This window comes from Schistocerca americana, chromosome X, assembly GCF_021461395.2.
Source record: "Schistocerca americana isolate TAMUIC-IGC-003095 chromosome X, iqSchAmer2.1, whole genome shotgun sequence".
Classification (NCBI taxonomy): Eukaryota; Metazoa; Arthropoda; class Insecta; order Orthoptera; family Acrididae; genus Schistocerca; species Schistocerca americana.
The window spans coordinates 782,480,770-782,496,330 of NC_060130.1; the positions used below are offsets into that span (position 1 = coordinate 782,480,770).

Below are 15,561 nucleotides of genomic sequence, written 5' to 3' on the forward strand. Positions count from 1 at the left end.
GTATAACACTAGAATTAAAAAAGCTAATTTAACATAAAAAAAGTATGCACCAAGTAATCATAACGGTAAAATTACACACACTGTATGTAACGAGAGAGTGTGCTGTAAAGTGTCATAGATGGTGGCCCATGATATGGGAATAATTCATTGGGATTTATTTATTTTGATGTAATGATGAAGTAATACACTGAGTAGACAAAAGTCATGGGATACTGATATTCACATATACAGATGATGGTATTATCGTGGATCCAAGGTATAAAAGCGCAGTGCATTGTTGGAGCTGTCATTTATAATCAGGTGATTCATGTGAAAAGGTTTCTGATCTTATTATGGACACATGATGGGAATTAAGACTTTGATCAAGGAATGGTAATTGGAGCTAGATACATGGGACAATCCACTACGGAAATCACTGGGGAAGTCAATATTTCCAAGACTCACAGGGTCAAGAGTGTGCTGCAAGTATCAAATGTCAGACATTACCTCCCACCAACGGCATTCACTTAATGTCTGAGAGCAGTGGTGTTTGCATATGAGTTGTCAGTGCTAACAGATGAGCAACACAGTGTGAAATAACCACAGAAATCAATGTGGGACGTACAATGAACATATCTGTTATGGCAGTGTGGCAGAATTTGGTGTTAATGAGCTATGGCAGCAGATGACACATGCGAGTACCTTTGCTAATGGCATGGCATTGCCTGCTGTGCCTCTCCTGGGCTCGTGACAATATCAGTTGGAAACTGGAAAACTGTGGCCTGGTCAGATGAATCCTGATTTCAGCTGGTAAGAGCTGATTGTACAGTTCAAGTGTGGTGCAGACCAGCTGAAGCAATGGAGCCAAGTTGCCAACAAGGCACCGTGCAAGCTGGTGGTGGCTTCATAATGACGTGGGCTGCTTTTACATGTTATGGAAAGGGTACACTCGTCCAACTGAATTAATCATTGACTGAAAATGGCTATGTTCAGCTAATTAGAGACCATCTGCAGCCATTCATGGACTCCATTTCCCAAACAGCAATGGAATTTTTATGGATGACAATGTGCCATGTCACCTGGCCACCGGTATTCTGGGCAATTCGAGTGAATGATCTTGCCCTGAAGATCACCCAACAAGAATTCCATTGAACATTCATGGGATGTAATTGAGAGGTCAGTTCATGCACAAAATCCAACACCAGCAACACTTTCGTAATTATGGATGGCTATAGAGACAGCATGGCTCAACATTTCAACAGGGGACTTCCAACAACTTCTTGTGTTCATGCCATGTTAAGCTGCTATACTACACCAGGCAAAAGGAGGTCCAACACAATATTAGGAGGTATCCCATGACTTTTGTCACCTCAGTGTATAGTACATGCAAAATTAATAGGTTACTTTATACAAAATATATAATAGAACTGCCTTTTAGAAGATAACTACACAGTCGAGATTTGCAGAGAAAACAAGGAGGAACTGACCTTACTGGTCAGTTTTGCTGCAAGCAAAGGATGACAATAGTTAACAATTCTATGATAGGAAACTGCAAAACAAGCCACCACACAATGTAGGATAGCAATATGAAAAACACTTCACATATGAAAATGTATAGGAAAACATGCCTCAGTCACAGGATATATATAATGTAACTGTCTTTATTAAATTTACATCTTTACATCAATGTGTCATCATTTTATGAGTAAAACTATAGTCCATTAGCAACCATTAGAGAGAATTTCTGAAAATACATAGTGTGCTATATGAGGGAAGTTATCACAAGTTACACTTATTGGCTGACTGTGATGTGCAAATGAAGTGGTATTTTACTTTCACATCCTGAATAAGTAGGAATGAAAAGCAAAACATTATTTTATTTAGTAATCAAGGCATTATCTGCCATATACTACTACTGGGTTTGCTAGTAAGACATACCGGGTCTCTGACCTTAGATTTTCAGGCACATTTTCTGTGGCGTTTCAAAAGATATTTGCAATTTTGTGATTTCAAACTGTAGCAAGAATTGGCCCAAACAAATAATGCTCATCATGCTTCATATGATAACCAGCGTCAAAAGAAAGCATCAGTTTCTTCCCATCGCAAACAAAAACATTTTTAAAGTGGAATTTGACACACCCATTCGATTGAGTGGTCCCAAATAGTGAGATATCTATTTTAGCGATACGTATTAACAGCAACAGTAAAACATAAAAAGTAACCAGAGCCCCATCTGTGACTCACGTGTCAAACTGGCCACTCTGACTGTTAACACCATAGAGCAGTGCTACTCAGTCACAACTGGAGTATTGGTTATTCTTTCTGTTTTACTGCCCCATTAATACATATTGCTAAAAAGGTTATCACATTAGACTTATCTGAGACTGCTCTATTGAGGGGCATGTGAAATTCCACTTTGAAAATCAGTTTGTTTGTGATGGGAAACAAACCGACACTTTTTGCTGATAGTGGTCATCACATGAAAATTGCGATGAGCAGTATTTGTTTGGACCAACTCCATCTACACATTACAAAAATGAAATAGCAAATATCTACTGAAACTCTAGAGAAAATGTGCCTGACAACTCTTAGGAGAGACAGCCTGTATTTCAGTACCATGGACGATCAGGACTGCATTACTACTATTCTTATAAGACGAGTGACATATGCAAAGTGAGAGTCTTTTAGTACTAAGGTACAGGCTACAATTTCATAAGAGTAACATCCTGTAGTATGCTAATGATTTGACAAAATCAGAGTGATGCTCTTCAGCTTGAGATCTAGGTCCTAAATCAAATCCCAAAAAGTACAAATGGTAAAGGTGAAAATCCACAAAAAAAATGAGGACATAGATTTCATAGTTGAAGAAGCAATAGCATATTTTTACCATACATAAAATAGTGTACACTTAAGCTAAGTGACAAGGAAATAAATACCGAAGTACACAACACTCTGATTGCAGTCTATGGTATCATTAACTTGGCTTGTAATCTACTGGTTAATGAAAATAAACTGTATTTGTTGTGATAAGAGTGGTAGTGGAAATTTGATTACAAGAAACCTTGTCACAATGTACTGTTACAATTTAACTCAATGTCTAGGTCAAAACATTCAAGCTAAGTGGTCTGTTAACCATTAAGCGGCAATATAAGACCAAACACCTTCCACAAACATCAAAAAGGTAAGGCAAATAAAACCATATCAGGATAGGCTTCGTCAAGAAACGTGCAGCAGTATGGGGTGCATAGTCCGAGATATAAGTAAGATCAACCCTAAGCCAAGGTCGAAAATTGAGTCCCAAAAGAGTGCTAAGGGTGAAGCTGAAAAATCTAGGAAGAAATGGAGAACATTGATTTCATACCTGAAGTAGCAACTGTATGTGACTACCATATGTACATAACATTTATAAACACAGCAGGCCAATAAATTAAATTCTGGCAACTTTCCTCATATAGCTAGCCACACCACCCATTTTCAGAAATGGTGTCCAATGGTTGTAAACCAACTACAATTTTACTCAGTGATAGAATGTTGATGTACAGATGTAAATTTAATAAATAAAATTGTATTACATGTACATTATGAGACTGGTGCACACTTTAAAAAATTTACACATGAAATGTTTTTTATACTGTTATCGTACATTGCATATTGGCTTGTTTTGCAGTTTTCTATTATATAATTTTTAAGTTCTGTCATCTTTCGCTTGCAAGGAAACTGACCAATAAGGTCAAATCCTACTTCGTTTTTCTGTAAATGTTGACTGTGTAGTTTTCCTCTAAAGGCAATTCTGTTATATCCCTTGTATGATGTAATCTGCTAATATTTCATCTACCATATTCTGTCACCATTCCATCAAAAACATAACAACAATGAATTATTCCAATGTTGTAGATCACCATTTATGATACTTTACATCACACAGTGTCTCTTATGTATAAGTTTTCCATTACAGTTACTTGGCACATACTACCTTTGAAAAATGGTTCAAATGGCTCTGAACACTATGGGACTTAACTTCTGAGGTCATCAGTCCCCTAGAACTTAGAACTACTTAAACCTAACTAACCTAAGGACACCACACACATCCATGCCTGAGGCAGGATTCGAACCTGCGACCGTAGCGGTCGTGCAGTTACAGACTGTAGAGCTTAGAACCACTCGGCCACGCCAGCTGGCACTACCTTTGAAGTTCAATTACCTACGTTAATTCTAATGTTATACACACGCGGGATCCTATGACATTATGTCTAACTGACGTCATGCACCGGAGACCACCATCTGGTGGTACCTCTCATGACTTAGCATTACCGTTTTACTCAAGGTCTAGTCGTTAGTTACTCTGTCATAGCCAACATGGCATTAAAACATGAAATGACATTATGCAGCACGCATACTGCCACCACAACTTGTTTTAAATAAATTCTTGACTTTCTTTAGGTATGTGGGCAGTGTTAAATTAAGAGACTGTAACCTACAAAGGAGCAACTAATCACCACGTCCCCTTCTTTAGTGCCTCATTTGACCGTAGCCCTCACCACTTTCACATGCACTGGCCAAAAGTTGCATCTTTAATGGTACTGACAGTCAGCTTGTGACCTGTGTTTTATTATAACAAAAATCATCCAAATGTGAACTGCAGTGCAACATTTCTATGAAAAATATGTTTGGAGTCATTATAATTGTTCAACTTGAATAGGTTTATCACACATAGTTTATTCACATTATACTAACAACATTGTTTTACTGTCAGGCAGATGGAATTAATACAGTTTGAACTTATTACAAAGAGAACTAGTGAAAAACACACACACACACACACACACACACACACACACACACACACACACACACAAGAGAGAGAGAGAGAGAGAGAGAGAGAGAGAGAATTTTTTCATGTGGGTCACTCACAGGCAAGTTTTTAATTGAATCCACAAAAACAACCAGGACAGCAGTGCTCATGGAAGTAACTCTCAGCATTTGTGTTTCTTGCAATGCCTGTAACAAAGAAAATTACTGTTACAGAAACAATTGTCACAAACTGAAAAAGCAGTATCAAGTCAATAAGCATCCACAGTTCTGGTAACACACAACAATGACAAAAAGTGCACCATTTTCCTGTTGGATAATTACAGCAAGTGAACAGCATACATGTGGTTGTCAACAGCTTTGGTGCCATAAAATCTTTTAGAGTTCTTTCAACTAAAGGGAATCATAAATGGTCCTTAACTGCTGTTTGAAACAATGTATTGACACAGTTTAATGATGTCTTGTTCATAAATCTGAACCTCAAGAACGTTTCCTCTTCGCTGATACCAATAATGACATGAAGTGAACAGATGTGCCAGAACCTTGTCATTTTCTATCTAAAGTCAGGAGGTACGTGATGAACTGCCAAATCACCCATAACGTGGAAAGAGACAGATGTTTGCCATGATTCTTGAATCAAACAAGCACTTGCTTGGAAAGCTCTCTGTAGGAGGCAGGGCAAGAAACAAGTACACCATCTCTATTAATATGGTTAATGTCTTTTGGGTTAGATAGCACTTCTCTGAAGGACTTTATGCAGAAACAAGTAGAAAGAAAGAACGCAGAATTTTATGAAACCTTTAAAAAACATTCTGGTTGCCTGACACAGCCAGCAGCAGAGCAATCTCCAGATCATAAAAATGTAATCTTCTTACCAGAGAAGTTTTGTTTGCCCAGACTGCAATAAATACACTATGTGATCAAAAGTATCCGGATACCTGGCTGAAAATGACTTACAAGTTCGTGGTGCCCTCCATTGGTAATGCTGAAATTCTATATGGTGTTGGCCCACCCTTAGCCTTTATGACACCTTTCACTCTCACAGGCATACATTTGATCAGGTGCTGAAAGATTTCTTGGGGAATGGCAACCCATTCTTTATGGACTGCTGCATTGAGGAGAGGTATCAACGTTGGTCAGTGAGTCCTGGCATGAAGTTGGTGTTCCAAAACATTCCAAATGTGTTCTATAGGATTCAGGTCAGGACTCTGTGCAGGCCAAGCCATTACAGGGATGTTATTGTTATGTAAACACTCCGCCACAGGCCGTGCACTCTGAACAGTTGCTCCATCATGTTGAAAGATGTGACTGCCATCCCCAAATTGCTCTTCAACAGTGGGAAGCAAGAAGGTGCTTAAAACATCAATGTAGGCCTGTGCTGTGATAGTGTCATGCAAAACAACGAGTGCGAGCCCCCTCCATGGAAAACATGACCACACCATAACACCAGTGCCTCCGAATTTTACTACACATGCTGGCAGATGACGTTCACCGGGCATTCGCCATACCCACACCCTACCATTGGATCGCCACACTGTGTACTGTGATTCATCACTCCACAAAACATTTTTCCACTGTTCAATGTCCAATGTTTACGCTCCTTACACCAAGCGAGGCGTCGTTTGGCATTTACTGGCGTGATTTGTGGCTCATAAGCCACACATCACGCCAGTAAATGCTGTTCGACCATGAAATCCAAGTTTTCTCACCTCCCACCTAACTGTCATAGTACTTGCAGTGGCTCCTGATGCAGTTTGGAATTCCTGTGTGATGGTCTGGATAGATGTCTGCCTATTACACATTATGACCATCTTCAACTGTTGGCAGTCTCTGTCAGTTAACAGATGAGGTCGTCCCGTATGCTTTTGTGCTGTACATGTCCCTTCACATTTCTACTTCACTATCACATCAGAAACAGTGGACCTAGGGATGGTTAGGAGTGTGAAAGTCTTGATACAGACGTACGGCAAGTGGCACCCTATCAGCTGACCACATTCAGATTAGATTAGATTAGATTAGTACTTGTTCCATAGATCATGAATACGACACTTCGTAATGATGTGGAATGCGTCAGGTTAATAAAAGGTGTCTATACAAGATATTACATTACACAAAATATTACATGACACTCATTTTTTTTTTTTTGTGGAGGTTGGGAAATTACCCACTTACTATATCCAAAAATTCATTTAATGAGTAGAAGGAGTTGCCATTAAGAAATTCTTTTAATTTCCTTTCAAATGCTATATGGCTATCTGTCAGACTTTTGATGCTATTAGCTAAGAGACCAAAGACGTTTGTGGCAGCATAATTTACCCCCTTCTGAGCCAAAGTTAGATTTAACCTTGGGTAGTGATGATCATCCGTTCTCCTAGTGTTGTAGCCATGTACACTGCTATTACTTTTGAATTCGTTCGGATTGTTAATAACAAATTTCATAAGTGAATATATATATATATATACTGTGAGGCTACAGTGAAGATTTCTAGCTCTTTAAATAAATGTCTACAGGATGATCTTGGATGAGCTCCAGCAATTATTCTGATTACATGCTTTTGTGGAATGAACACTCTTTTACTCAATGATGAGTTACCCCAGAATATGATGCCATACGAAAGCAGAGAATGAAAACAGGCGTGGTAAGCTAAATTACTCAGATGTATATCGCCAAAATTTGCAATGACCCTAATAGCATAAGTAGCTGAACTCAAACGTTTCAGCAGATCCTCAGTGTGTTTTTTCCAGTTCAACCCCTCATCAATGCATACACCTAGAAATTTGGAATATTCTATCTTAGCTACCGATTTCTGATTGAAGTCTATATTTATTAATGGTGTCATTCCATTTACTGTGTGGAACTGTATATACTGTGTTTTTTCAAAGTTTAATGAGAGCCCATTTGCAGAGAACCACTTAATGATTTTCTGAAAAACATCATTTACTATTTCACCAGTTACTTCTTGTCTGTTGGGTGTGATAGCTATACTTGTATCATAGGCAAAAAGTACCAGCTTTGCATCTTCGTGAATATAGAATGGCAAGTCATTAACATATATTAAGAATAGCAGAGGACCCAAGACCGAACCTTGCGGCACCCCATTCTCGATTGTTCCCCAGTTTGAGAAATCACCAGTTTTTTGCATATTATGAGAACTGTTTATTTCAACTTTCTGCACTCTTCCAGTTAGGCATGATTTAAACCATTTGAGCACTGTCCCATTCATACCACAGTACTTGAGCTTATATAGAAGTATTCCATGATGTACACAATCAAAAGCCTTTGATAGATCACAAAAAATCCCAACGGGTGACTTCCGGTTACTCAGAGCATTTAATATTTCATTAGTGAAAGTACATATAGCATTTTCCATTGAAAAACCCTTCTGGAAACCAAAATGACATTTTGTTAAAACTTTATTTTTACAAAGATGTGAAGCTACTCTACAATACATTACTTTTTCAAGAATTTTGGATAAGGCAGTCAGAAGAGAGATTGGACGGTAGTTGTTGACATCAGACGTATCCCCTTTTTTTTTGCAGTGGTTTAACAATGGCTTACTTCAGTCTATTTGGGAAAATACCCTGCTTCAGAGAGCTATTACGTATGTGGCTAAGAATCCCACTTATTTCTTGGGAACAAGCTTTTAGTATCCTGCTGGAAATGCCATCAATTCCATGTGAGCTTTTATTCTTGAGAGAGTTTATTATCTTCCTAATTTCAGAAGGAGAGGTGGGTGGAATTTCAATTGTATTAAATGGTGTGGGTAAGGCCTCTTCCATTAACTGCCTTGCTTCTTCTAATGAACATTTAGATCCTATTTTCTCTATAACATTTAAAAAATGATTATTCAAAATGTTTTCGACTTCCGGCTTGTTGTTTATCAAGTTTCCATTTGCTTTGATGGTGATGCCATGAGTTCCCCAGAGTGCCCCATTATGCTCTTTCATGATGTCTAATGACTACTGAGGTCGCTGATATGGAGTACCTGGCAGTAAGTGGCAGCACAATGCACCTAACATGGAAAACGTATGTTTTTGGGGGTATCCGGATACTTTTGATCACATAGTGTACATATGGAGACAACCTGTTTCAGCAATGTAAATTGCCCTCTTCAGATTATCTACATACAACGGCCACTGTGTTACTCGATGAATATATTTGGGAGCAACTTTTTGCTCAAGATGCACCAGTGTAACATCATGTATTGTATAAGAAAACCATACTTGTGGTAAACACTCACAAAAATTTCAGATAAAATGCATTTGGTACACAAGGTATTGCTTGCTGTGTTTGTATTAACAGCTGGTGTGCTGTCAGCTGTCAATAAGACACAGCAAACAATTCCCAGTAAAGCAAATGTATTTTATCAGAAACTTTTGTGCACGATACCATAAATATGGTTTTATTATATGATGTATTATGTTACACTTGCGTGCCTTCTTCAGCGAGATGCTTCCAAAATGTTTCTGAGTAGATGACAGTGCATTACATTGAGTGGCACAGTGGTTGATGTACGTAGATGATCTGAAGATGGCAATTTAAATTGCTGAAACTCAATGTCTTTGTAAATATTTATTGTGATTTGGGCAAATAAAACTTGTCTAGTATTAAGACGATTAAATTTTTCAAACTCATTTTCTGTTGAAATCTGTTATCATTTTTTTAAAAAAATTATCTTTTAAACTGAAAGAATGGTTAGGCCAGTGTTGCAATATTCTGAATGGACACAGAGCTACACATTTTCCCTCCATTGCTATGACGTTGACATCAGTTGAGATATGAGAGAGAGAGAGAGAGAGAGAGAGAGAGAGAGAGAGAAGGGGAGGGGGGTAGAGGTTGGGAGGGGGATAGACAGGTTACTACAACTGTGTGGGTGCCATTATTATGTGGACATAGCCAATTTTCACTAGAGGCATTTAAAGGGACCTTTCTGAGAAATTAAGAAGGTGTCATATATTAGCCTAGAAATCAATAATGGTGAATAGATGGCAGCAATATCAGAATTTATGATAACAGAAAATAATTTCCTCCAATTATTATCGGAAGTGCAATGTACAGTATACTCTAAAATGATGAGTTGCATATGACCCATCAGACACTAATGATAAGTAGAATATTGCTTCGTGGTGGTTAGCATGAGGATGATAAATGTCAGACTGATAAAAAGCTTGGTTTCCTTTAGTATACTCTACAATTAGTTGATTTGGCGATGATTATCGTCACTGCAACTAATTGTTAAATTTCAGGCTACACAATCTGCAGCTGCCTTTGAGCAACTAAGTTCAAAACTTGCATGTAACAGAATGAGAAATGTCGAAGTTCATACCTACTCTTGTTGTAAAAACCACAGGATAACAAATTAATTTTAACATTTTACTCATAAAACATTTATCTGCCACTAAATTTCAAAGCTTTTTTCATGCCAGAGCTAGACTCTCCAGTATTTAGTCTCAAATTGTACACACATTAAGTTATCAAACGAAAGGAGAATGTTTCAGTGTTCAAATTTATTCTAGAGATTTTCCAAATTCACCTCACTGTTATTATGAATAAAACTAAGAAACAGTTCCATCAATCTGATGTTACAAAATTTTAATTACTATACAATACAAACATACTTACTGCTGCAAGGTCATTCTTGTCCTTACTCAGAGTTAACCAAGTCATACGAACATGTACCATACCACGCTTTGCTCCTTCTAAAGTCAGCCACTGAAAATATTTTGAATACTTTAATAACAAAGGAAACTCATAGCTAATCTGCTACTAATTTTGCTGCATCAATTGTAACAGTTATTTTATGCCATACAATGTAAACAAGTGTAACAACTTGTCTGCATTTTGATAATCTGCAATGATTAGTCATTGTATTATGACGGTACAGAAGTGCCATATTGTCAAGAAGCAGTTAGGCAGTATAGGTATTCTGAAATAAGAGACACAGCAATAATACATGGTAAAAAATTACTATTGACATCTACATTGATACTCCACAATGCACTTTATGGCACATGGCGGAGAGTACTCTGTACCACTACTAGTCATTCCCTTTACTCTTCCACTCACAAATAGAAAAGGGAAAAAATATTATCTATATGTCTCCCTATTACCCCTAATTTCTTGTATCTCATCATCATTATCCTTACACGCAGTGTATGTTGGAGTCAACAGAATCGTTCTGAGGTCAGCTTTAAATGACAATTCTCTAAATTTTCTCAAAAGTGTTTCTCAAAAAGAATGTAGCCTTTCCTCCAGGGATTCCCATTTAAATTCCTGAAACATTTCTATTAACACCTGTGTGTTGTTGGAATCTACCAGTAATAAATCTAGCAGGCCTGTCTCTGAATTGCTTCAATGTCTTCCCTTAATCCGACCTTTTACAGAACTCAAACACTATCAATACTCAAGAATAGGTCACACTAGCATCCTACAAGTGGTCTCCTGTACAGGTGAATTACACTTTCCTAGAATTCTCCCAGTAAACGAAGTCAACCATTCACCTTTATTACTACAATCCTCACATGATCATTCCATTTCATATCACTTTACCATGTTACGCCCAAATATATTTCTCAAACTACAAGTGTCTGTTAAGATGTAACATGAGATCTCTCTCATTTAATTAGCTTACAGTCAGTTCAGCAATGAAAGTCCAGTGTTACAACATAAAAACAACCACCAGCACCTACTAACCACCAGCAATGCCACCATTTCGGCAGCTGCCACCCACTCATTACCAAGAAGTCCCTTCCTCTAGTCTGGCCACCCATGGCTGCTGTATTTGTAGTGATGAGCAGTCCCTGATGAAATACACCAAGGGTCTCACCGAGGCCTTCATACCCCATAATTACACTCCCAACCTTGTACAAAAACAGATCTGCGCCTCCTCTCTCCAGTCACCGACCACTTCCCAAAGTCCTACAGTCTGGCTGCAGAGGAGCATTCCCCTCGTGACTCAGTACCACCCAGGACTGGAGCAACTGAATCACATTCTCTGCCAGGGTCTCGATTACCTTCTGTCATGCCCTGAAATGAGGAATGTCTTACCCACTATCCTTCCCACCCTTCCCACAATGGTATTCCGCTGCCCCCTGAACCCAAACAATATCCTTTTCCACCCATACACAACTCCTGCTCCTAACCCCTTGCCTCATGGTTCATATCCCTGTAATAGACCTAGATGCAAGACCTATCCCACCACGACCACGACCACGACCACCCCCACCACCACCACCACCACCACCACCACCACCACCACCAGTCTGGCCACAAGCATCACCTGTCCCATCAAATGTAGAGCTACCTGTGAAACCGGTCATATGATCTACAAGGTAAGCTGCAACCATTATGCTGCATTCTACGTGCACATGCCAACCAACAAGCTGTCTGTCAGCATGAATGGCCACAGACAAACTGTGGCAATGAAACAGTTGGACTACCCAGTTGCTGCATACACTGCTCAACATGACGTTCTTCATTTCAATGAATGCTTCACAGCCTGTGTCACCTGGATCCTTTCTACCAACACCAGCTTTTCTGAATTGTGCAGATGGGAAGTCTCCCTTCAATAGATCATATGTTCCTGTAACCCTCTTGTCCTGAACTTTTGTTAGTCATTGTCCTTACCCACCTATCCTCTTTCCTGTTCCCATTCCAGCAGTACATAGCTCTATTGCACAAATGCATCCCAGTCATTTTACTTCTCTCCTTTTCCACCCTCCCCCCCCCCCCCCTCTCCATCTAAGAACCCGACAAGCACCTAGCTGCCCTACCCTCTCCCCATCTCATCCCTGTGTGCTTCCACAAGCAGCACTTTACTGTCCCCCACCCCTATGCTGCTATCCCTCCCCCTCCCCTCCCCAGCCTCCTCCTTATCCCCACCACCCAGTTGCTCCTCCCCATCTTGCACTGCTGCTCGCAGTCTGGCCTCGGTCACCAGAGGCTGTGTTCATGCATATGTATGTGTGTGTGTGTGTGTGTGTGTGTGTGTGTGTGTGTTTGTGTGTGTTTTACCTACTCTGATGAAGGCCTGTTTTGGTGAAAGCTTTGTTTGACAGTCTTTTTGTTGTGCCTATCTGCGACTCAGCATCCCCGCTATATGGTGAGCAGCAGCTATCCTTTTCATAATATTATCATTATCCCATGCTGGATTTTTCGTTGTTTGGTTTTGCCTGATGGCTTTTCTTCCATCCCATAACCTACTTCTGTTTTCCTTTGTTACTATTTTCTAACACATTACTATACTCAGTGTCTGTCCTCCTCCTCTTCTTCTTCTTTCCTGCATTTCATTTGTCACCTTCCAAACCACTATGCATGCTCTACTTACCAGCTACACTGTATCAACTGTCTCGGCCATGCACTACAGACGGCTACAGGAACTATGCTGATTGTTGGAGCAGCATCTAATGTCTCACATTACTCCTGCTGATGTCGTTAATCCTAGACCTTCAAACTGATCGCTCTTCCTGCGTCATCCTCGCAGATTTTCACGTGTTATTTTCCATATCTTCCTGGGCCACATAAACTTGTATATCACCCTACCAACCCTTCCCCACTCCTCCTCCTCTTATTCTAGCTCGCAAGTACTAACTTCACCTAATCTGGTCATATTCAGCCCCCTTCTTCACAGATCTAAAACCCACATTACAATCTTTTTTATTTATTTTTTCTTTGATCTCTCAGGGTTTTCATGTTGATTTCAGTTGGTTTTTGCCTTTCACCACTGGCCAACTCCCTGAGATTTTATCTTGTTTCCACATAGTTCATCTGTTTCATCCTTTTCACAAATTTTCCCATGTTCAGTGTAGTTTTTCAGATGTATTTCTACATTATTTAAGTTTTTTTGCACGTTTTTATCCTCCACTATGAATCCTTGGCTCCATCCATCTGCTCCACACAGAAAAGTTTCCTTATACCTAACCAGGACCCAGTCCCACATACCCAAATGACCTTACCATCACATTATCCATCTCCAGATGCAACCTCCCTTTCCAAAATGACCTACATCTGTTCAGATTTTGCCAGTCTTTAACCCTCCGTCAACACAGTCCTCCAAAACCATGTCAATCAGGCCCAAACCACCCTGCAATACCTCCTCTCCACCTGTAAAATTCTCATGGTATGCAATCCCAGATTCCTGGATTCCATATCACATGATGAAACTCTTGGCCTCCAGGAACTAGAGCAGCATGCAAACTGCCAACTCAAAACTCTCCACTTTGTTCACTTCCTACTCCTGCTTTGGACTACCACTATCCACCGCCTCTATAACAGCATCCAAACCTCCTCCAAATCCCCTCACAGCTGGCAAACTCTGCCTTGCAGACCTATTACATTTACCCCACCCTCAAAAACTCCCTTCCACCACCATACAGAATCAAGAACCCAAAGAGACCCAAAACACAATCATGAACAATTCCTCCAAAAGCCTAAGGTCCACAAAAGTATCAGTCCTTCCCAAAGGTCCCACCTTTTGCCCCACTCCTAAATTCAATCATGCAGGACTTGTTAGACCTTGTCTCCTTCCCCCAGTCCCTACAGTGGAAACATAATATATCCTACATTCCTGTAACCCTCTTGCCCTCAACCTTCATTAGTAATTTTCCTTACCCACCTATACCCTTCCCTGATCCCATTCCAGCACTACACAGCCCTCTATTCCACCAACCCACCCACAGTCCTTTTACTTCTCTCCTTTTCCGCTGCTGCCCCACCCGCCCATCCCTCCCACTCCCTCCATCTAACATCTCATCTGCATCTAGCTGCCCTAATCTCTTCCCACTTTATCCCTATATGCTCCCTCAAGCAGCACTTTACCGTCCCCTACCCCTACCCTACTATACCTTCCCCTGCACGTCACAGCCTACTCCTTATCCACACCACTCAGTTGCTTCTCCCATCATGCGCTGCTGGTCACAGTCTGGCCTTGGCAGCCAGTGTGTGTGTGTGTGTGTGTGTGTGTGTGTGTGTGTGTGTGTGTGTGTGTGTGTGTGTGTCACTTTCTGATGAAGGCCTGTTTGGCCAAAAGCTTTGTTTGATAGTCACTTTGTTGTGCCTATCTGAGACTCAGCATCTCTGCTATACGGTGAGTAGCAACTATCCTTTTCATTATATTCTCAAATACAAATACAGTATATGACATAAAAATTAAATAACATTATTTAACACCCCAATGCACACAAATTAGCACAAAAAGGCACTAACAATGGGAACTTCTACTATAAGGAAATTTGGGATTTGGGGGTGGGGATAGGGAATCAAAAGCACAATTCAGTCATCATGAAGTTCTGTAGAGGCTGCACACCACTAAATAGCTCTCTGTAGAGAGTTATGAAGCAAATCATTTTAAACTTTATTCTGATACCCCAACTATTATAATAATAACTGATACTTTTATCTCCTATTTACACATTAGAAAATCCTAATTTTCCTTAAATGCACTTGTTACTACCATAGTAAATAACATGATGGATAAGATAACATAGCAGTCATTCAAGCTGAGATCAAGGTTCTTTTAGAGAGGTATATTATTATTTGAAATTTATGCTATACGTACCATTCCAACTTTTCCTTTTTTGGTCACCTGACTTAGTTCAACAGTGGCTCTGGAAAACATGTAAATTGCTCCATTAATTATATGTGAACACAGACCATAAATTATTCTTAATATTGATAAAAACTTCAAATTTAGCTAAAAATAACACCTAAATTGCAGAATGCATGATTACCACAAATAATGTGTAAATGTGAGTACGATCATTGCTTTGGATTTA

The 15,561-nt window shown here is 39.6% G+C and overlaps 1 protein-coding gene across 3 annotated transcripts in view; it reads right to left on the reverse strand.

Annotated features, from left to right (window-relative positions):
• Nucleotides 1–15,561, reverse strand: part of LOC124556827 (extended synaptotagmin-2-B) — a 193,944-nt gene that overhangs the window by 38,548 nt on the left and 139,835 nt on the right. For all 3 annotated transcript variants that reach the window (XM_047130842.1, XM_047130840.1, XM_047130841.1), the window contains exons 10-12: nucleotides 15,345–15,393; nucleotides 10,412–10,501; nucleotides 4,891–4,977 (exon numbers count right to left, since the gene is read on the reverse strand). In XM_047130842.1, the coding sequence (XP_046986798.1) occupies nucleotides 4,891–4,977; nucleotides 10,412–10,501; nucleotides 15,345–15,393 (226 nt within the window). The remainder of the gene's footprint in view (nucleotides 1–4,890; nucleotides 4,978–10,411; nucleotides 10,502–15,344; nucleotides 15,394–15,561) is intronic.